The sequence below is a fragment of the Taudactylus pleione genome, unplaced genomic scaffold, assembly GCF_031769625.1.
Source record: "Taudactylus pleione unplaced genomic scaffold, aTauple2 ptg000703l, whole genome shotgun sequence".
Lineage (NCBI taxonomy): Eukaryota > Metazoa > Chordata > Amphibia > Anura > Myobatrachidae > Taudactylus > Taudactylus pleione.
Window position 1 is genome coordinate 5,176,194 of NW_028285105.1, and position 23,481 is coordinate 5,199,674.

Genomic DNA, 23,481 nt, shown 5'->3' on the forward strand with positions numbered 1-23,481 from the left:
AATTTCCAAAGCTTGCCAAATAAAGGCTTACGTTTGACTTGGTGATTTGTAGCAATACATAGTATAGTTGGAAATTTGTATTTGCTGCCTTATGTATGGATGGATGCAACGTTATAAGTTAATATATGGGAAAATGGTAATATCTGGCACTCTAGTTGATGTAGAAGTGCACATCCCAGCATTCCCTGCTACCATTTTAGCATGCTCTAACAATGAAACTCTGACATCTGGGATCTGTCCCATTGTAAACTATAAAAGTCACCAAGAAGTTCTGTGGTCATATAAATGCACAATGCCACATAGCTGGCATACCTGGTGTTGCCCGGGTTGAAGAATGGACCTTGAAGTACATCTGCAGCCTTTATTTGTTCACATTGTCCTCACCTATAACCCAATTCCATTGGAATAGGACCCAACTGTTTGCTAAATGGTTTTAGCACTAAAAATGACCTATCTATCCATTTAAAATGTGTTTGGAGGAAATGAGTAGCTGTCAGTGCAGGTGCAGTGTGACAGTTGATCCTCCAGCCCACTGCTCTTCCACTGGACCTCTGCCTGCCCCCTACTGTTACATATCAGCATGTGCCTTCAGATCAGGGCAGGTTTAGGCACTGGAAGACATCCTGAGAAAATTTGCTTAATCAAAGATTTCATATCAGAGACTCCGAAGTCGACTTGGTGGGCACCTTGTAGACCTCCATGGCCCTGAAGAACTTCAAACATAGCCAAAAGTCTAATCCTAGTCAAACTACACCACCATGCCAAATTTGGTGGAGCTAGGTACAAAATTCTGGCCATGCATAAAGGACATACACACACACACTTTCTCACTTATTATATAGGTTAAGTTGGTGCCTTTCCCTTATTTTAATCAAGTGGTCATAATGGGTCAAATTCAATTCAGTGCGATGTTGAAATAGCCGCGGGAGGGAGCTCCCGCACCTATTCAATACACAGCGCTGTTTGGGCAGCTAAAGGATTTCTTCTCACACCCCCCTGGGGATGCGAGGAGAAATCTGATAAAAGTGCCGTGCGAGCAGCTGTTTGCCGGCTTAGCATGGCACCAATAGCCGCGCGCTGTGCACTTTAGTTGGAGAATGCCGGTTACCGCGCCTTAACACCCAGGATAAGTCGTGAGAACTGGCATTCTCAGACTTACATGCTTCCCGACCATACAAACAGCGCATGGAATTGAATAGCTGCGGGAGCTCCCTCCCACGGCTATTCAACATCGCACTGAATTGAATTTGGCCCATTGAGCACTGAAATTATATCTGATATTGCAGTTTCTAAAGATATTATGTATAGTAAATTCATATATTAGCAATAATTGTTTATTATAGTGAAGTAATTACTATAAAAAAAAATTAAGAAAATATTTGTTTTGCACATTACAGGCTCTTTGGCACCAGCAGGAACAGGTATGTCTTCAGTATAGCTGGAAATGTAACAAAGTAATTAAGTACTTGGGTTGTAGTCAAAATCCCTCAACTACTGTAAATCCAATTACTGATGACTAATAGAAACAATTAAGAGGTAGTATAGAATATAAAGACAAAGAAAGATGTTAAATTCATGGTTCATTGAGTTGACAAGGCGCTTGTTGGCAATAATTCACTGAACAAATATAATTCCTAAAAAAATCATGTTTATTTCTTTAACTGCCATTTAAGACAACATCATCCAAGTTGAACATTCAGTACATGTGAAAAGATTATGGGAGGGATTCAGTTAAGTACAAAATTTGCAGCAACGGGAAAAGCTCCGGGTTTCACGCTAGGAACTAATAAGTTATTTTCCCCGAGCAGTAAACCCTGGGTTAACGAGCGCTAACCCATAGTATACGTGCAAAATGCTGGAATCTATGGGTTTTCCCGCGTGTTAAATGGAGAAGTCTTCATTTTAAAGCGTATTTTTCCTTGCTTATCCTGAGGCTGCAAGGAAAATCCACCCTCTGGGGCTTAGCAGGCGGGGTTCCCACATCTATTCGAATTGGGCAGCGCATTCAATTAGCTGCGAGATCAAACTTACGCCTAATAGAACTCCCACCTAATAGTTAGAAATGTATTATTCTATTAATTGTAAATGGATTAAACTTGTATCAAATTTATAATAGGCTGAGCATCATTCTGATCAAGTGTAACAAGTGGGGTTGCCAGCAGGAACATGTGCTGCCTCTCTGTGTCGGTAAAAAATGGGTGGTGTGGGAGGATTTGGAATTATGTCACTAATAATAATAATAATAATAATAAGTGTAGCAAATACAAAACTGTTAAAACAACAGTGTGAGGAAATGGAATGGAAAAGAGCAGGAATTAATAAAGATAGATAACGTGAGATGTGCATGCAGGCTACAACAAATGATAAAGGAACAGTATTTGCATCATGATGTGAATATAAAATAAATACATTGGGGGTCTGAGGACAGCATATGAAACATAGTTTTAATGATTAATACCTTTAATTTGACAGCTTTCAAATCTGCAGTCCTGATCCAGCGTTGGTATCGTCGTTATGTGGCCCAAATGGAAGTGAGAAGGAGATGCACTTGGAGTATCTTTCAGTCAATAGAGTACACTGGGGAGCAGGACCAGATCAAGGTAATATTAAGGATGTTAGGTCAGTCATTTCATGTCATGATATAATATGCAGAGCCCTGGGGATGAAAATGGTCAAGGGCCTTTACTGAGAAAGGGAGAAATTGAGACCAGCACTATGTGGGTGTGGCCAGTATCATGTGGGTGACCATGCGGCCAGCTGGGTAACTGGTCCTCATCATGCTGAAGATGGGCCTATATTTATGTGGAGGCCTATAGCTGTAGCTCCGTCCACCCCACTGGTAATCTGGTCCTGATAATATGAAACACTATGGGCTCTATTTATTACAATCCACATTTGAAATGCAGATTGTAGTGTCACATTTTTGCTGTGATATTTTCGCATACCACAAGGATTTAACAAAGCTTAGATTTAATAAGCTCTGTCCCTGTGAATCCATATCCTCACATGCTCCCCACTCCCTGCGGCTGCCCTCCCCCCACACTTTCACTTACCTCCTGTCATTGGTGCTCAGTGATTTCCTCCACGCTCCGATCAGCTGGTCTCCCATCCGCACTGTGACCAGGTCTGACTAGGGTCACAGTGCAGGAGCCGAGAGGCCAGCTGACCGGAGCCCCAGAAAACATCACCAAGCAACCTGGATGCAGGTAAGTGTTTTTTTTTTTTTTGCAGTGATCAGCTTGCGGTCTGTTTAGACCACACAGCTGATCACTGGGACCCAGCTCCCGGCTCTGCTCTGCCAGGAGTTGGGGAACCGAGGGAAACCCTGGATAATGCCATCTCCAGGTGGCATTATTATCACAGGGCTTCCCCCAGTATTTTTTAAAAATATATGTTTAGTAACTTTGACCAGATTACATTTCCCATTACTAAAAATATTTGATAATTAGGGTTTGGACTAGAATTTTTACGAATTCTACTCCAATTGCCCTTTAGTAACACCCTTTTTCACTTTATTTTAGCAAAAGTAATGTAAATAAATAGGCCCTATATGCCTTCAGTTTGTTTTCTTTAACACCTTTTATTGACCTGTAAACTCATTGGACCATGGATTAATGTACAACTTACTTACCAATGACATATTGTTGTCTAATATAACAGACATTTTAAGGTGAATCTGTGTTCTCATCTTATCACTATTGTGGTTTACTTAGGAATAAGCCTAATTAATGCCTTGATGACCCAGATTTCCAGGTATGATTCATTCTCGAGGCTTTAATCTTGTCAACACACGACTCAGCTTAGTTTAATAGAAAAGATTTGCAGTTAATGCAGTTTGCGTTTCTTTTTTTAATATGTGTAACACACAAATTGAAGTAAAGGTAATAAAATATAATAGGGGCTCATTTAGAGGCTGTCGCATATGCACTCAGAAGGAAACATACAGCATGTAAAAACTTTAGGTGCTCATGTTCATTCAGAGGCATCTCAGATGGATTCTACTTAAAAAAAAGTCACATTCACCAGAAATCCATATACTTGTACCACACAATAGCAAAGAGATAAAGGTGAAAAGTAGCTTGATGGTGTTTGCAGTAAATATTAAAGTTACAATACTCTTTGTATATAATAATGTAATAAACTGTTAAATACACAATAATAGTTATTAATAAATTGGAAAGTTTACTTTTTAGATGGTTATGTGATCTTATATTCTATAGAGGATAAGGATGTACACATTGGAGAGAAGAGGGAAGTGACTGCAGAGTATTGTAAATATAGTCCACATGACTGGGCTGCCAACCCAAAGGAATTCAAAAATGCATAAATAGTATAAATGGAGGGCACTCACTTTGACAACGGTCCACATCAGGACCGAAATGTTGATGTCTTGCTCTGATAAATCTCCAATCACTATTAACAGTATTAATCTAGCCCTATATAGGTCTGTCATGCTGCCCAGACCGACCTCCTAGATAACAGTTGGCCATACACATGCATATAGTGTCTGCTTGGGACCAAACTGAAGGATCCATTCGCCACTTGAGTAAAATGGTCAAATGCAACAGGATACCATCAGTGAAGCTGGATAATGGCCCTATAACTCTACAGCAGTACTGTAGTCATTGTCCAACTACATTTATTGTGCACCCTGATCTATATCTGACAGGTTTTGGTCAGATGTTGATTGTTTGACAGTCTTTGGGGCCCATGCACTGTGCGATTTATGGCCACTTAGGTCAACTTGCGACCAGTTAGTCAATGTATTTGACTATGAGTTCTGCAGAAGCCCAGCATCACACATTGAATCTCATCTCTGTCACACCAATAGTCCTGTCCAAAGGTGTGCCTAACACTACTAAAGTGTGCTACGCATTCTGTGGCATATGTAGCTTTGACAGCAAAATACCTAATATTATCATGGGTACAGTATGTCCCTAAACAAAAGATACCAAAGATCTAAATTGACGCACCCCCAGGTGATACAGCCAAGCACCAAATAGCCAGATCTGAATCATTTTAAAAATGTAAATGCATCATGGAGCTGTGCTAGCGATCAGTGTGCGGAGAGCATAATAGCGCCCTTTGCATATGTACTGATGTAGTATACACTGTAAAATATATGCATTGTCACCTTGTCATAGATATATATGCCGAGATTGAGCTCTCAGACTTCTGAAGAAATAAAACTTGCAGATTTTATTAACGTTTTTACAATTTGCTGTGTTACAAGATCTGAAGTCGGAGACATCAGCCCCCTGTAATCCCCATTATAGGCATTGCCCCAGCCGCCACTGCTCACATCCTCTTCATCCCTCCACTCTAACAACTTCAGCAATATCCAAACATTCCCATGTAAAATCCATCATCAATATCTTGCAGCTTTATGACTTCTTCAACTTTCTCATGGATCACTTCACCCCGGACAACAGTAAGGAAAGTAAGTCACTCTTTGGTCATTTAATATGTCTACCCAAAACTAATTGCACAGTAGTCCTTTATGTATGGCAAATCAATGTATTCTAAAGTTGTGATTTAGTGGTCAAAAGAGTTACCTATAATTAAACATTTGAGGGACATATACTACAGATGTCCTCCGAAAAACAGATCTCAGTAACGATTAGACAATTGAGAAGTAGACACACATCACAGCAACTTGTAGTGTGACAGGTGTTAAGTCCTTCTTGTGTTCATTTGCGCTGTACTCCTCTTATGCAATGCCAACATGAAAATCAGTCACTAAGCTGGGATTGTCAGACAGACAGACAGCCACCACAAAGAAGTGAGTGGGCCCAGTAGAGGGCATGGTGGTGTGAGGGCATGGTAGTGGGAGGGTATAGTGGTGGGAGGGCATGGTGGTGTGGGGGTGGAAGGGCATGGTGGTGGGGTGGTGGGAGGGCATGGTGGTATCAGGGCATGGTGGTATGGGGGTGTGGCGCACAACCAGCTAGGATGTCTTCTTACCACCTGCCCATCAAATGTGTGATATTTTAATCTGTTCAATTTCTGGTTTATGGCATAAATGCCCAAAAGTGAATCACCACAAAATAAAAAGAATATTAATTTTTAGCTGACAGAAATTTTATATAAGGCACATTTACTACAGGGGCTGATTCTGATTTGCATGTACAATAATGAGTGGACCACAACTAGTAGTTCGCATATAGCCGTCGTGTTCCGAGGATGTTTTGTGGGCATGTAGGTGAATTATAGGCTAATCAGAGGTGAGCGTACACAGAGATCTCTCTGATTTCAGACTGATCACTTGTTGATGACAGCTACTTTCACGGGAGAATGTCTAGAGATGGTCAACTCTGAATACCAAGATCTACATTTATTTCCAAGACGCAATGTGGCGGCTGGCAGTGAGTCAGTCTTAGATCTCATACATCACGTGCCACGTTCATTCATGTTCACTTAGTGATTTATCTTGCTGTATTATTTTGAATTCCTTTGTAAATCATTATTAATGTGATTTTTTCACTTTTGTAAGGGGATTTCATCTGCCGTATGTTCACTGAGGAGGAAAATTTAAAAGACACTGAGTTAGAGAAATACTGTGACTATGAATCTATTGAGGTACCAGAGGCGTACACAGGTCCCCATCTAACATTCCCATTAAAGCCTAGCTACGCAGCAGCCTTAGTGGAAGCCTTCAAACAGAAGCAAGTAAGTATCACTTGATCACCTCATTCAGTATGCTAGCATGTTGCAGTTCTTTATTTGGTTGCTTTTTATCCAATTTGGTAGGTAAAATCGATGTTCAACTTAGTACAATTAAACTTTTTTCTTAACATAATGCAGTGATATACTGCTTCCGAATGGTGCTTTATTATCTGACTCTCACCGTTCCTCCTAGTAGCAGCTCCACGCGCACTATGTGTTACATCTGTTACATGAGACAAAGAAGCACCTCAAACTGATGCCAAATATAACACGTGTAACAAGCAGTTACAGCAAAGAGATCACCATATGTGGTAAGAATATCTTCCAGAAAGCTGTCTCTGTAGTCTTGCTCTATTGCAGTGGTTCCCAAACTGGGTGCCGTGGTACCCTGGGATGCCTCAGGGCACTTGCAGGGGTGCCTCGGGTTGGAGGTCCAGTACTGAATAAAATTACTTTTAATCAGTGTGATAGGCAAAACCAGTGCTAAAGACTGGCAATCAAACAATATGTCTACAAGACGACGTGTGGCCCTGTAACCACCACATAACTGACCCTAATGGTGACATAGAAGCACAATTTACTTCATTCAATTTTTGCTGAATTTCTCAATAAGAAACCTTTGGCCCAGGGGTGCTGTAGAAAAAATGCTGATATTCTAGGGTGTCGTGATTCTAAAATGTTTAGGAACCTCTGCTCTATTGAATATATTGATGATTTTTCCGGCATTTCTCTTAGTGTCAACTATAAAAAGCTCTTGAAATGTTACTGTATGTTCTTCTAAACATGCGTCCCACTAGCCATAGTCACCAAAGTCATTAGGTCCAGAAAGACTTCCACTTAACAAATCACTACCAAAAACCTCACATTGAATTGTATATAATTGCTTCCAATAAATAAACCCTTCTTGATTCCAAAATGAAAGGGATACACAACACAATTCAATTATCTTAGATTTTTGTTTTAGCTAAAAGAAAATAGCTAACACATTTTAAAGCATTGTATGGAGTCTAATAAGACACTAGTGTAAGATCTGCCCTTTGGTCTCACACACTCATTACAAGATTACAAGTAAGTGCCACGTCTCACTCCTTTTAAAATTGATTGCATTTACTGAGAGGTTTGTATGACAAATATAGTTCTTCTAACAGCTGCACTAGTCTTCAAATGATAAACTGTGAAAACCTATGTCATAGAAAGAATGGTCTACACAAAAGATTATAAATTAATAATTGCTTTAGCAGAAATGCTTCCACTAATACCTAACATCTGCTTTCACAGGGGACTTGCATGGTCGACTGGATGATTTGTTCTTGATATTTTACAAGGTGTGTGGTAAGAATAACCTCATTATTTTATGTTACATTTGGATTCCCTAAAATCTGAAATGAAAAACAGGTACACCAATAGTACAGTTGTACTTGGGGAAACAACCAGTCCAGAAGGTGACTACCATGATGAGAGTTTCTATTTTTAACTCCTGCGATTCTTCACAAGTTAGAGGGCAGCCCCTGAGTAATATTTACACCCATCAGCCATAACATGGAAACCACCTGCCTAATATTGTGTAGATCCCCCTTGTGCCACCAACACAGCTCTGACCCATAGAGGCATTGACTCGACAAGACCTCTGAAGGTGTCCCATGGTACCTGGCACCAGATCCTTTAAGTCCTGTAACTTGCGAAGTGGAGTACTTTTTCCAGCACATCCCACAGATGCTCCGTTGGATTAAGATTTGGGGAGTTTGAAGACATTGAACTCTTTGTCACGTTCCTTAAATCATTCCTGAACCATTTTTGCAGGTAGGCCACTTTTGGTAGGTACTAACCACTGCATACCGGAAATACCCCACAAGACCTGTCGTTTTGGAAATGTTGTTACCCAATCGTCTAGCCATCACAATTTGACCCATGTCAAAGTCTCTTAGATCCTTACACTTGCCCATTTTTCCTGCTTCCAACATGTTAACTTCAAAAACTGACCTTTCACATGCTACCTATATACAGGGTTGGACTGCCCCACACGGGTACAGGGGAAACCCCCGGTGTGCCACACTGCCCTAAGGCCCACCCCCTTCTCTAAGGATCAGGTTCCAGACTGTGCACTTGAATTATACATTATACATATGTTACATTATACTGCACAGCACTATGGTGTATTTTCTACAATGCATCGCTGTTATTAATATGGTAAATTATCATGCTTGTACTAGCAGTATTTACTATATATATATATATATATTTTTTTTGTTATTATTATTTTAAAGGGGCCCGACCATGCACGCTCTAATGGTTAGCCAAGCCTCTGTGGAGGCTGACCACACCCCATCTTGAGGGTGGCCACACCCCTAACTATAGGCCCCTAGCACTGCATTTTCCTGATGGCCATTCATGCCAACTCTATTATATCCCACCCCTTAACAGCTGCCACTGTAACAAGATAATTAATGTTATCCACTTCACCTGTCAGTCACTGTTAATGTTATAGATAATGGGTGTATATTCACTGGGTTATTATACTTAGTGCTGGTTGACAACATAGCTCCTTGCTAGAGGGACACCTTACACATCAGTAGATGAATAATAAATAAATAAATATGCCCCCATTGTATTACCTTGGGACCAGTTGAGTCCAGCACCTCTATGCTCTGTACACTAATTTGTACTGTATGAAGACTAGTCTTCTGGCCATATTATCAACAATAGGGACTAACTGGGGCAGAACCAGCTTTCATGTCTTCATGTGCATTTCTTTTTATTTAATCGTCTTTTACATCCTGCAAGAGTGTATAATGTGGTTAGTGGGTAATAATCCTAACCAAAGTATCCATGATATTTTGCACACTTTGTAAATTAAATACTAAGTACTTGGGTTTTATAGATTAATATGTATGTATGCTAACAGTTCCTCTGTTATGGACTACTGTATGCCACAGGTAACATGGAAAGTACCTTAGTTAGTGCTGAATTGTGGTGATATTTTAATAACATTTTCCTGTTTGTTTTATTTTATTATTATTTAAGATATAATTTCCCTTTTACACTCTAAAAATAAAGAATGTTTGATCAATTATTGGGGAATAAGGAAAACCTGCTGTACTTTACAAAATGAGTTTGCTTTATTGAATACACAGTAAACAAGTTTCTTCCTCTTGCTGTGTTGCTCTCAGAATGGTCTCCCGTCACCAGAGAAACCTTACATATTCAATGGGGACTTTGTAGACAGAGGAAAGCAGTCCATTGAGATCCTGCTGATCCTCTTTGCATTCTTACTGGTTTATCCTAAGTTCGTCCATTTGAACAGAGGAAACCATGAAGACTATATGGTCAACTTAAGGTAAGGTAAACAAAAACAGAAACCCTGGAAGGTCATATTCACAGTTAATCACAGCTACTGTAAAATAATATTGAATCTTTTTTTGATTCTTGAGGTACGGATTCACAAAAGAAGTGATGAAAAAATATAAGGTATGTTTGTTCAGAATCAACTTTATTGTTATTTGTTTTTAGTGCAACTTTTTATTGTAACACTTTACATACAGAGTAAAAATTATACGGATGAGCCTAAAAAAAGAACCAGGCTGTTTGTACTGCAGGTGAGATACTGGCATACTGGCAGGGTCATGTTCTGAATGGTATGCAGTCAGTATGTCAACAATCATAATGTCGACACTATAATGTCAACTATTATGCCGTCGACATGGGCAAAATGTGGATATAGAACATGTCGACATGGACAAAATGTAGACATATGATATATCAACATAGTGGAAATGTTGACATTGGCATTAGAGGAAAGTTTAGGGGTTAGGGTTATGCACCTTAAAAATAAATTGTTGACATTCTGACGAAATTTCATCAGTGATGATAATCCGAGCACGTCGACGTGTTTTCTGCCAGCATTATGACCATATCGACATTATGCATAAAGACATGTTCACTGTGGACCTAATATACCGAACTCTTCTGAATATCTAGTTGATGAATAATTGAGTGAAATGACTACCAGTGGCGTCACTCACCCTGATGACACCTGGTGCGGGCCCCGGAGAGGATAGTAGTGCAGTACAAAAAAGGGCATGGCATCACGGGTAGGGGGCATGGCCTCGCGGTCCGAACCCCCGTTTTAGTCACTCCAGATGCGGACTGCCTTTGGGGACCAGCCTGTGTGCAGTGCCGGCTCCCTCACTGTGTCAGGAGCCGAGTGCTGAATGTAATGCTACAGTGGCCCGCACCCCCCTTGTGGCGCCACTGATGACTTCTATATATAAATGGTGTTCTAAGAATAAATGACTCCAACAATGGTCCTGCTTATTTGCTAACTGGGGACTTGAATATACACATACAGTTTGTCTGCAAAAAAAAGATACACTATAAAAAGTCTACACACCCCTATTGAAATAACAGTTTTTTGTAATGTAAAGCTTGACATTAATGTCACTAAGTTGCATAAGTATTAATTCCACTAAACTAATACATTGTGCAAGAACCTTTTGCTTTTATTATAGCATAGAGTCTATCACCTATGCACATCTGGCCTTTACATTTCTATCCCACTCTTTGCTGCAAAAAAAAATATTAAAGTATTATCAAATTGTGAGGTGTTCTCCTGTGCACAACCCTCTTTAAGTCTTTCCACAGATTTTCAAAGGGATTGAGGAAGAGAGCTGCTATCAGAAGTTGTTGGGTCGGGTACAGATGAAACATGCAGGGCCCCGTCCAACACTGGGGACGCAGTGCTATGACACTCCTACACAGTATTAACATGTGCCTCATGCCCCTCACACCTCTCACACTTGGGAGGGATGTGGCAGAGGCACATTTGAGGAGGGGTGCAGAGGCACACTTTGCGAGAGCTGTGGGTGAGAGGAACACTTGGGGAGGGGTTATATAGGTAATACTATGGTGGAATAGACGGTGCTCCTTTTTGACAGATGTTCAAATTTTTGATTTTTAATATTTCACCATTAGCTCAATCCGAGATAATATACCTCAGTAAACATGGGCTTTAATAGCTTCAAGGTTTAATAAGATTAATTTATTTTGACAGAATAAAAATATTTTTCATAAAAATTCTTCAGCATATAACGTTTACAAAGCATAAAGTGCAATAATAAATAGGGAATGGAAAAAATACATATAAATAATCCAATTCATTGGCACATAATATAAAGTGCAATAATGTATTGAGAGTCCCCCTGGATCATACCGTTAGATGCAGGTGGTGTGAGCAAACATCAGTAAAAGTCCCAGATCCTGAGAGAGCAGGCCGGTTTAACTACATCCCACCAAGCTTGTGTCATCCAGCAGAATTCTCCACGGGGGTCCTTTCAAAGCAGCATAGCCGCACTGGCACAACTGGCCACAGGGAGGGAGCAGGGCCAATATGACTAGCTTCACCCCACATATCACCTTAAATTTTACGCATTATGACATGAGGGGACGGCCTAATTATGCCCACCCCATCAGCAAACTGCAGCAGCTGGTGCATCAAAATTAAGTCTTAAGTATGTGTGTATGTACAGTATGTATACAGGGCCTGATCCAGCAGATCGCAGATTCCCGATGTTTGGGAATCTGTGCATATGCCTGACCCGTACTGCACATGTGCAATACAGGTTACGATCACACACAAATTCCAGCAGCAGACTGTCAGTGATTGACAGTCTGCTGCCCTTTCTCGGTGGGGAGGGGGCAGCGTCGACCTCCATTTACAAAAATGGAGGTGTGTTGCCGCGGTTTGGGGGGAGTGACGAGGCCAGGATCTCAGCTAACGGAGAATTCCTTGTCTGTTTTCTGCATCTGCGACGGTCGGCTTGCGTGACCCCATGGGTCACTTAGCCAGCCGATGATATCGCAGATAATCCGATGCTGCTCCCTAGGACACAGGGCCTGATTCAGACCCGGTCGCGAGCGCTGTGCGCTCACAACCGGATTGATGGTGGGCTAGTGCGCATGCGCACGACGGAGCCGGCTCCGTCGTGCACATGCGCGAGACCCGGATAGCGACGGGTACTCCGTCGCTCCGGGTCTCGCAACAAGGGGGGCAAGCTGTCGATGTTGAGTGACAGCTCGCCCCCTTTGGTGGGCGGGCCAGGGGAGTGGCTGCCCAAACGGAGTGATGTTAGTGGGAGAGATTTCGGCTCTATTAGAGCTGAAATCTCTCTGGGGCTTGCGGCAACGAGACCCAAGGGTCTCGTCGCAAGCCCGATGGTCGCGATGGTCTTGACCATCACGACCAACTTCCTGGCCGCTCGCTATAGCTGTGGGTGGTCACCCACAAATATGCGAGCGGCCAGGAGGCCGTTTTAAAAAAAAAAAGCCCGGCCCTGATTCAAAGCAAGTACTCTGTCAGAGCGCCGGCTCTGAATCAGGGCCACAGCTCGGAGCAGTAATGCATGCAGGAGGCGTTAGCAGCTGCAATAGTTAATGCTGTAAACAGTAGAAATAAACACAACCTGTGTGCGCTTGCCAAACAGCTGCTGGTTAGAGGTTGTCAGCCTCTGAAGTATCAAATTGAGGTAAAGTATAACTAAAAACCAGCGCTCGTATACCTATAAAATGAACTATGTGAGAAACAGATGTATAATTCTAAGATCACATATTTATTGTAAAATACATTTAAAATGAAATTGCATAACGATTAAATAAGGGATCCACAATAATTTATTAATTGGTAATCATGTAGATTTGCTGCTGGGAAGACTCCCATGTGACTCTGAATGGCAATTAGGACCTAGGGGTAAATTTACTAAGATGGGTGTTCTATTTAAAAAGTGATGTTGCTCATAGCAACCAATCAGATTCTAGCTATTATATTCTAGAAGGTGCTAGTTACATGTTAAGTAGAATCTGATTGGTTGCTATGGGCAACATCACTTTTAAAACTCACTTCTGAAAACTCACTTTAGTAAATTTACCCCTAAGTGTTAACACATTACATCATTACAAATGTAAATAAAGAAGTGCCCTAGCAAAGAGTCCTTGATATAAAAATTAGATTTTGTAGAAGTCTTGAAAGGTTCTTGCAGACTATGGCTGCAAAAACATCCTACAGGTGTAGCTGACATTTTTGTTGGGAGGAGGGTTAATCACAATCGGTTTCAAATACAACCAAGATATTGTAGGTGTTTGCATTTCACTTTTTTCCCTTTGTTTTGTCTATTTGTTTTTCACTTGCATTTTGTTGGGTGTACGGTCACATTAAGGAGCTGATTCAGAGGTTGACATAGAAGCAGCCATGGCTGCGTATATTGGCAGTCGCCAGTCTGCGACTTTAGGAAATGCTGCTGCAATGTCCTTCCCTGGTGTACATAAATGCGTCTAAATGTGCAAGGACTGAGATGTCCATTTTCAGCATCCGTACATGCTGGATTACCGATTAGTGCGTCTTTAGAAAATGTGCAAGGACTGAGACGCCCAAATGTGCAAGGACTGAGACGCCCATTTTCTGCAAGGACAGAGTCACCCAAATGTACAAGGACTGAGATGTCCATTTTGTGCAAGGACTGAGACGCCCAAATGTACAAGGACTGAGACGCCCAAATGTACAAGGACTGAGACGCCAATTTTGTTCAAGGACTTAAACGCCAAAATGTGCAAGGATTGAGATGCCCATTTTTAGCATCCGTACATGCTGAATAACTGATTAATGTGTCTTTAGACGCACTATTGACACTTACACAAGCCATATGGCAGGTGTAGTTTCTACGTCTGGGTATGGCCTCCTATATGAGTGGTCTGTGTATGCAACCACTTTCATCGATAAGTCCACAACACTCCCATAATATGCCCATAAGACTGACCATCTCAGAGTGCTAAGACACCTCCGTATCATCACCCAGGAACGCTCACTACATTTTCAATACACTTCTCCTAGCATTCATCTGAAATCGCAACTGCGACTCTATACGGACACAATCAGGAAGCATGCGCAGTAGCAAAAAAAATGCTTCACCTCATCCGACATTGGCAGTGCGTCCACCTCTGCATCAGCCCCTAAAGGTGCAAAAATGCTCTGATGAAAAAGGATTACCTTGATTTGATGCTTTACATCATAAAAACCTGCAATTTCAATAAGAGTGAATGTGTAGTGAATTTGTTTAAAAATATTAATTTAATAACATTTAAAAAAAATATGGTAATAGCTTTGCAGACCAGTTTTTAATTATTGTGATAAAAAAAATGCCCTTATAGTGAGAGATAGAACGTGTCTTTCTTTTTTTAATTTTTAGAAAATGTTTTCCATTTTTATTACAACTTTTTGGAAATTTTATTTTTGTTAGTGAACTCCTTGAAACCAAATAGTCACTAGTAGAAATGAGTGATATTTATGCCTGGAACCAGGACTGCTTTAAGACACAAGTTGAATGGGCTGGGGAAAAGTCATATTACTGGGCTTCCACATATTATGTATAATTCAAGTCAATGCATTAAGTTTTCTCAAGAAAGCAGCCCAAGACAAAAGCTACAATATTCTTTATATTTCCACAGGTAAAAAGTACACTAATAATTTGAAAGGAAAGATCAGATATTAGGGTTGTCGTTAGGACAGTTTGGTTAAAGCACTGTACTTCATCTTTTTATGTGCCCAAGGATATCTAAAGAATCATGGTCATGCATTTTAGAAAACCCTCCTTTCTTTTAAACAAAGTGTCTCTTTTTCTGCTGAGATATGACCTATCCAGGCTTCACTACTTGTAAGTCTTATGGTAGTCCCCCCCTGTACGAGAGGGTCCAAAGAAAACTTACTATAAAATCTGTGTATATGTGAAAAACATTTTGTCTTTAAGGATTGTTGATGTGAGATGGTGTCTTGTTTGCCAGTTTTCCTTCTTGGGGGTAAATTTACTAAAGTGAGAGTTTTTAGAAGTGAGTTTTAGAAGAGATGTTTCCTATAGCAACCAAACAGATTCTACTTAACATTTGACTAGCACCTTCTAGAAGATAATACAGGTTGAGTCTCCCATATCCAAAATGCTTGGGACCAGGGGTATTTTGGATAACGGAATATTCCGTATTTTGGAATAATTGCATATCATAATGAAATATCTTGGGAATAGGACCCAAATATACACACACAATGCATTGTGTTATATACACCTTATACACACAGCCTGCAGGTAATTTTATACTATATTTTCAATAATTCTGTGGCTCAAACAAAGATTTTGTACAGAAATGAAATTCCTTTGTTTCATATACACCTTATACACAGAGCTTTAAGGTAATTTTATACAATATTTTTAAGAATTTGTGCCTTAGACAAAGTTTGTGTATATTCAACCACCAAAAATAAAAGGTTTCATTATCTCAGTCATGCCAAAAAAATTCCGTATTTCGGAATATTTGGATATGGGAGACTCAACCTGTAGTTAGAATCTGATTGGTTGCTATGGGCAACATCTCTTCTAAAACTCACTTCTAAAAAATCTCACTTTAGTAAATTTACCCCTTGGTGTTTATCCTAAATTATAGAATTCTGGTACATTTACATTTTGTGATAAAATAGTTTATTTGTTTTTCTTTCATCTTGAAGGTTCATGGGAAAAAAATCCTGAAAATGTTACAAAGTATTTTTAGTTGGCTCCCATTAGCAACTGTAATTGATCGAAAAATTTTAATTATACACGGAGGAATATCTGATTCTACAGACTTAGAGATACTGTCTAAAATCGAACGACATAAGGTATAATATGCAGGATTCTCTTACTTTGTCACAACTCATTTATTGCAATTGAAAATATATTTCCAATTTAAATATGACATTAGTACAGTATTTATCCTTCTAAAATAAGTATAAAGTAGAACATAAACAGCAAGATTATAACAATACACTTTGAACATAATTTTTCTTCAGTTTGCATCTACTTTGCGGCCTCGAAAAAAGAAAGATAAGACCAACAAGACAGAGGAAAAGATTCATGAGGAAAAATGTACAAATGGCGAAAGCACTGTATCATGGCCACAACCAAGAAGTTGTTCGTTCTCGTACAGTGCCAGCTCAAGCCTCCTGCCCAAATATAAGGGAAAACGATCTGCCAGTAGTCCTACTACTACGAGCAGTGACAGGAAGGAGATCTCCAAACGTGTACGACAAGCTGTGGACAAAGAGTTAGTGAGATGTCGCAGAAAAGTGGGTTTTACTGAGACTTATACAGAACCAGACAGTTCGGTTTCTGTGTCAGACTCCGAATCTGAATCAGGAGAAATGCAGGAATACGACATGGACAATGAAGAGAGAAAGCAGGTAAAGTGCAATTCGCTTGATCCTTCCTTGAAATGTTATGTGGGGTATTGCAGGTACTTTGCAGGTACACTGGCATTCTAAAATAGAAATAAAACCTTAAAGTCATCTGCAATGAATATTCCATATTTAATTAACTTACATATAAATTGCCTATTCATGTTTTGCACTTTGTACATTACTATGGAATACTGGGGTCTATGTACTTAGCCTTGAAGAAAGATAAAGAGGACTGACATAAAGTACCAACCAATAGTTGTAATAAACTGCAACAATTAACATGTTTTTTAAAGTAAGGTTTCTTAGTACATGTTTGGCCAAAGATGTTTGCCCACCTACCATGTCACAGGGAACCTCATAAGGTGGGTCCCTAACATCCCTAATACTGACACACTAATTTATCTAGGACTTGCCTATCATAGAGCCCATTAAATGCATGTACTGCAATGCAAAGGACCCATACCAATTAAAATCACCTGGGGCAGGTAGGAGGAGTGCTAGCCCAAGAGAAGGGGTCTCACCTTCAAATGAATCAGTATCAGTAGTAGACATAAGTAATATATATTTAATGATTTTGTAACTCGACCTCTCACTTACTCTCCACCCCTTATATAATGCATTTATGAGTTTATAACTAGTTTCCCCCAACCACTGCCCACCCGTTATATAGTTAATGATTTTGTAACTTATTCCCCCCCCCCTCCCTGCACTCTGCACCCCTTGTACAATATACTAGTAATTGAACCCAGTATTTGCCAGGTCACCTCAGCCAGATCCTGTTCCATGTCCTCCTGTCCCGTTATACTTACACCCATATCCTGTCCTTTAAGGGCACATTTATCATTAACTATTTGCTGCATATTCCCCAAAAACATTTTTCGGGGGATAGCCGCAAATGTTAGTATCCCCACATATATTATAGAGGGACATCAGCAGTTATCTCCAAAATCTGCTGCGGTCATCCATTTTCGACAGCAGTCGCGACCTCCCGTCTAAGGGGGATGCGATGCTGTCAGATTTACCAAGCCGGAGTTTGGCCCAGCAGTTAGCGTCATATAAAATTGGCGTTGTGTTGCTGTAGCCTGTGGGCTACACAGCGCAAAAATTACCGGAAGAGGTTCCGGAGGAACCCCCCCCCCCCGACAAAGGAATCCTGGCACAGGAGTGAAGAGACCGCTTCGACCTGCGTGTGCTCTTTAATACATTTAGGCAGTATGATTGCATACTGCCCAGATCTCATTGAGTATGTGATCTATGATAAATGGGCCCCTTACTGTCCTGTCATCGAGGCCACAGAACGTTAGGTATGCCGTTATTATGTAAATTTCATCAGCAGTGCGTTTTATATAATAGATTTAATGATTTTACAACATGTCCTCCCCAACCCCTCATATAATATACCGTGTGGCTGAGCTCACATCGGTTCTCTCTGCAGCTCCTGCAGCTGTTCACTCCTCATCAGGACAGGCTTGACATTTCATCCCCCCAGAGTAACTAGCTGAGACAGAGTCAGGCAAGGAAGTGAAACAGCCGGGTGCACCACTCGCTTGTTATCACGGTGAGTGCCTGGCCGAATGGACGTACAAGAACATCATGGGCTGGACTGGAGCAGGCAGCGGTCTTGCTGCCACCAGGGCATCGCACCCTGGGTTATGGCATCGGCTGCACCAGCCTCGATATGGGACTTAGCTATGTGAGGGCTAGAGGTTATAAGGCAGCACAGAAATAATTGCCTAAGGGAGTGTAAATGTAAATATGGCCCTGATGCCCGTTTCCTTTATATATTTGCTCCTGATAACAGCTTTCTGGCTTAGAGCCCCATTTGAATCTTATTACCAGCTGCATATTTAGTTTAGTATCGCTATGATATTAACCGTTGGTATTTAACATTACTTACACAACCCGCGAGGTCCAGCGACATCCCCCTCTTTGGCGGCATCCTCCACTCAGCTGCTGGCGGCCTAACGCTGTCAGCGTTGGGCTTCTGTGTCATTAACATGTGCGACGGTCAGCATGTGTACATGCATGACAGCTTTACCCGCTAGTACCTGGGAGGCTTCGCTAAAGCCGGAAAGACTGTGCTGGGTCCCCATTGCCGGCAATGGAGACCGTATCGTTCTCGCCAACTATAGATGGCCTATGCAATACAGTGACAAACAGCGATAAACTTAGTTTGCCGCTGTTTGTTGAAAAGAGGTCATGACCTCGTTTAGCGAGTGCTAAAGAGGTTATGGGATCTATTTATCAAGCAGTGAAAAGTGTGGAGAAATGGACCAGTGGAGAAGTTGCTCACAGCAAACAATCAGCTGCTACCTATTATTTTATAGACTGTACTTGATAACTGCTACTTCAAAGCTGATTGGTTGCTATAGGCAACTTCTCCACTGCTCCATTTCTCCACACTTTTCACTGCTTGATAAATAGACCCTTTGGGGTCTATTTACTAAGCAGTGTTAGGAGACAGAGTGAAAAGTGATAAGAAAGTGATAAGGTGCCAGCCAATCAGCTCCCAACTCTCATCTCACAGGCTGTGTTTGAAAAATGACAGTTGGGAGCTGATTGGCTGTCACCTTATCACTTTTTTTATCACTTTTCACTCTGTCTCCTAACACTGCTTAGTAAATAGACCCCTATTATGTCTTGTTGTTACAGTATATGGGGCGCGTATTCTTGTAAATAATAGCCACTCCCTGCCTATCACCTTTAGTTGGATAGATACTGTCATGGCATTAGGAGGATTGGGATTCGGGTCAGAGCCCCTTGGTGATGGGTGTGAGTGAAGCTAGATGGCCGAATAACACTACACAACATGCAGACTAAAATCAGGAGCTTTAAAATCATGATTTGAGAAGATACAACAATAGCAGCGAACTGCTGCACAAGTTCAGGTATCAAGAGTCCATAAATTTACAAGGAAAATACAATAGAATTTAAGATTCAAGTAGAAAAATTCAGGTTTGCAGGATAGCTGTAGCAGGGCCGTAACTAGGGTAGTGCGACCTGTGCCACCGGGCAGGGGGGCGCTGTTCGAGCCTTTCAATTTTCTGTTTATAATCATTCTCACTTGTAGCTTCCTCTTATTTTATCCCCAGCATCCTCATCTTTTCCTTGGCCCTTCCCCATGAGGCCATGCCCCTTTTTCGGGAGCGATTTGTCCCCATTTGAAAAATAGGGGGGCGCCAATGCTCTTTCTGGCACAGGGCACCAAAAAGTCTAGTTACGGCTCTGAGCTGTAGTATAACAGGATTGCACCGTGCAAATTAGCAGGCTTGCACCACAGGATTTCAGGATTGCACAGTGCATAACCAGCAGGATAACAGGATTGCATCATGCAGATTAGAAGGCTTGCAGCACAAGAGGTTAAGATTAGCACAACAAGATTCAGGATTTACTGAAGCATTCAGGAACCAAAGTACTGAGGCCTCTAGGAGGGAAGTTGTACTGACAACTTATTGTCAGCACCTGAGATTAAATAAGTCGCCCTTGCTGATAATTGGCCAAGCCAGTGACTGGTACCTGCCTCCCCAGTATTGACTGGCTGTCCGGATGACATAATTCGAAGATGGCAGCACCCATGGACCAGCCTGCATCTAGAGACTGGAGAAATGTGGGTAAGAGACTCTGGAGGGCAGCAGCAGGCAACGCTGAACCCGATAACGGGGTCTTGGGATCAGGCATGTGACAGATACCCTTTCTAGAACATACCATACATAGAGATGTTTACAGGATGAGACCACCCTTTCTAGAACATACCAAACATAGAGATGTTTACAGGATGAGACCATCTGTAGTACATATACGGTCCCCAGTGCTACATCAGCGGTTTTCAAATCCCAAGCACGGATTTGTGAATGGGATAAAACCGTATATGATGCAGCAGCTGAAGGCCAGGTAAGTTTAAGAAAGTGAACAGTTCTCTGTACCTTTTTCCGTGTCTCTGGCTCCATATGCTAAGGAGCAGCCTCTGTACCTCTTCTTGCTTGTAGTTACACAGTACTACTTTCTTGTTCTGTATGCTGGCTGCAGTCCTACAGTATCTGTTAACTGACTTTGGAGGGTGTTCAATTAGCGGCGATATGGGGTAGCAATGTGCTGCTAAATATGGTAACCCAGCAACACAAATTTTCCTGCGCTCCTCAATAGGAGAGAGGAAGAATCTGCTATGTTGGCGGCTGGAAGGTGCAGGAGAAGCAGTAGGAAAATCTGCGCTGTTGCTGTGCCATATTCTCAGTGATGGGAGCAGCTGAACATCAAGACCACTCTTCCCTGGGAATTGTATACAGCAATGAGTTATATATGTGTAACTAATTTCCAGTACTACAGTATATACTGTATATATCTTATTTAATAATTTGTTTACTTATTTACATAATGTACAGATTGTAGATATTCTTTGGAGTGATCCCATTGCCCAAGATGGCTGCAAGTCAAACACTGTTCGTGGAGGCGGGTGTTACTTTGGTCCTGATGTGACAGAAGCAATCCTTAAAAAACACGAGTTGCAAATGCTGATCCGTTCTCATGAGTGTAAGCAAGAAGGATATGAGTTTTGCCACAATGGAAAGGTAAATACAAAATTAAGCCAAATGAAACAAAACCTAGAATAATTATCAGGAAAAGCATACATCTTTTACCATGTATTGGGGGCGATTCAGTTCAGTGCACTGTTGATAGAGCAGGGAAGAAGTTCCTGGAGCTATTCAATCCATCTGTTAGGTCAACTATAGGATCTCTTCTCGCACCTTCCTGAGGGTGCGAGCAGAAATCCGACTAAAGTGCCGGCCGCAAGGCTGTTTGCCGGCTTTAGCGCAGCACTAACAGCCTCACAGCTGGCACTTTAGTCGGAGAATGTCGGCTCTTGTGACTAAACACAGGCTAAGTCGCGAGAACCGCCATTCTCCGACTTAATTTGTAATAGTTATACTAAACTAAACAGCACGCTGAATTGAATAGCTCCGGGACCAACTTCCCGGTGCTATTCAACTCATGCTGAATTAAATGGGTTGGTTTTCATTGAGAAAAACATTAGTGTAAAAATCTATAGGCAATATAGATCGATTGACATACGTGTAACAGGCAAATGTTTTACTTTAAAAATCTGACAAAATCTGGGTACACACCATATGACAGGGCGACCCAGTGTTGCGATGTAACGATTCAATGCGCGCGCCGTACACACTGCACAATCCACCGTGCAACAACGCAATGTATCATTACATGGTGCATGTAACTACGCTGCTTCAAGCATTGATCTTCTCATCTGATATGCAGCACAGCAAATGGGATGATTCAACAAACGATGGCCGGTAACGAAAGATTGGACATACACACTGGCCCTGATTCAGAGGCGCTCGCTATATGCGAGCACTTGCTCTGCATCAGGGCGGGATGTTTTTTTTTACCCCGGCCTTCAGGCCGCTTGCTAAGCTGTGGGTGACCACCCACAGCTTTAGCTTGCGGCCTGGCGATGGTAGCAATTATCGCGGCCATCGGGCTTGCGGCGAGACCCTTGTGGTAGGGTCTCGTCCACCCCAAGCCCCAGTGAACCTCCTGCTCTAATAGAGCAGGAAGTTCACTACTGACATCACGTGTGATGTCAGTAGGGCCGCCCACAAACGGCAGGCGTTCCTTCGGGAACGCCTCTGTTTGTGCAGCCACACCCATGACCCGCCTACAAAACGGGGTGAGCTGTCGATCAACATGGACAGTTGCCCCGTCTTGTAGCGAGCCCCGGAGCGAGTGATTTCTCACTCGCTCCGGGGCTCGCGCGTGCGCAATGGCTGACCATCGACACGCTTGCAAGCGCTATGCGCTCGCGAGCGGGTCTGAATCAGGCCCACTATATGATGGGTACGATATATCATTCCGATCCATATCAGGACGATATATACAGTATATATATCGCATGGTGTTTACCCAGTTTTAGGCAGTTTCCTCAGTTGCCTCATTTTAGGTAAACCAAAGGAAGGTAACATATAACTCATATATTAGTCTATAATATCCATGACTATGGGGCATATTCAATTAGGGGCGAGAATAGCTAAAATCCCACACCTGCGATGTATTTACTGCAGGTGCGGGATTTTTGCTATTCAACTAGGTGTTTGTTTTTTCCTATTTTGAGCGCCGGGAGGTTTTATTTCTCGCACCTCCAGAGCAAGTCTGATTTTTCCAAAAATCGATAATTTTAGGAAATATCAGTGGGACTTGCTCTGGGACCCTGGCGGCACGCCCCCCCAGCGAACTAATTACACAATTGGTAGTTTCCAATTTGCTTAATTAGTCCTTTATTACTTACATTCTGCAGTGCTGCCTTCTGCATCCAGCGTCTGTTCTGCAGCAGCTGTGAGTATGCTGTGTGTTAGTGTTTGTAAGTGTGTATGAGTGAGTGTGTGTGACCCCTGGTGTGTGTCCCCCACCCCAAGTGTATGTATGCCCCCCCCCATAATGTGTTCTGGGAGAACTACATCTCCCAGCAGCCCCTGGAGCCTCCCAGCAGAGTAGAGCTTATTTCCCTTCACAATAAGGACCTGGAAGTGATGTCAGTGAGTGCTGAAGTCTAGTTCCCAGCC

At 41.8% G+C, this 23,481-nt stretch overlaps 1 protein-coding gene across 1 annotated transcript in view; it reads left to right on the top strand.

Moving 5' to 3' along the window:
- Nucleotides 1-23,481, top strand: part of PPEF2 (protein phosphatase with EF-hand domain 2) — a 113,852-nt gene that overhangs the window by 55,154 nt on the left and 35,217 nt on the right. The window contains exons 5-15 of the mRNA XM_088456392.1: nt 1,398-1,421; nt 2,473-2,600; nt 5,383-5,440; nt 6,494-6,669; nt 6,863-6,977; nt 7,945-7,991; nt 9,834-10,000; nt 10,095-10,131; nt 16,202-16,351; nt 16,523-16,912; nt 21,289-21,474. Of these exons, the coding sequence (XP_088312518.1) occupies nt 1,398-1,421; nt 2,473-2,600; nt 5,383-5,440; nt 6,494-6,669; nt 6,863-6,977; nt 7,945-7,991; nt 9,834-10,000; nt 10,095-10,131; nt 16,202-16,351; nt 16,523-16,912; nt 21,289-21,474 (1,478 nt within the window). The remainder of the gene's footprint in view (nt 1-1,397; nt 1,422-2,472; nt 2,601-5,382; nt 5,441-6,493; nt 6,670-6,862; nt 6,978-7,944; nt 7,992-9,833; nt 10,001-10,094; nt 10,132-16,201; nt 16,352-16,522; nt 16,913-21,288; nt 21,475-23,481) is intronic.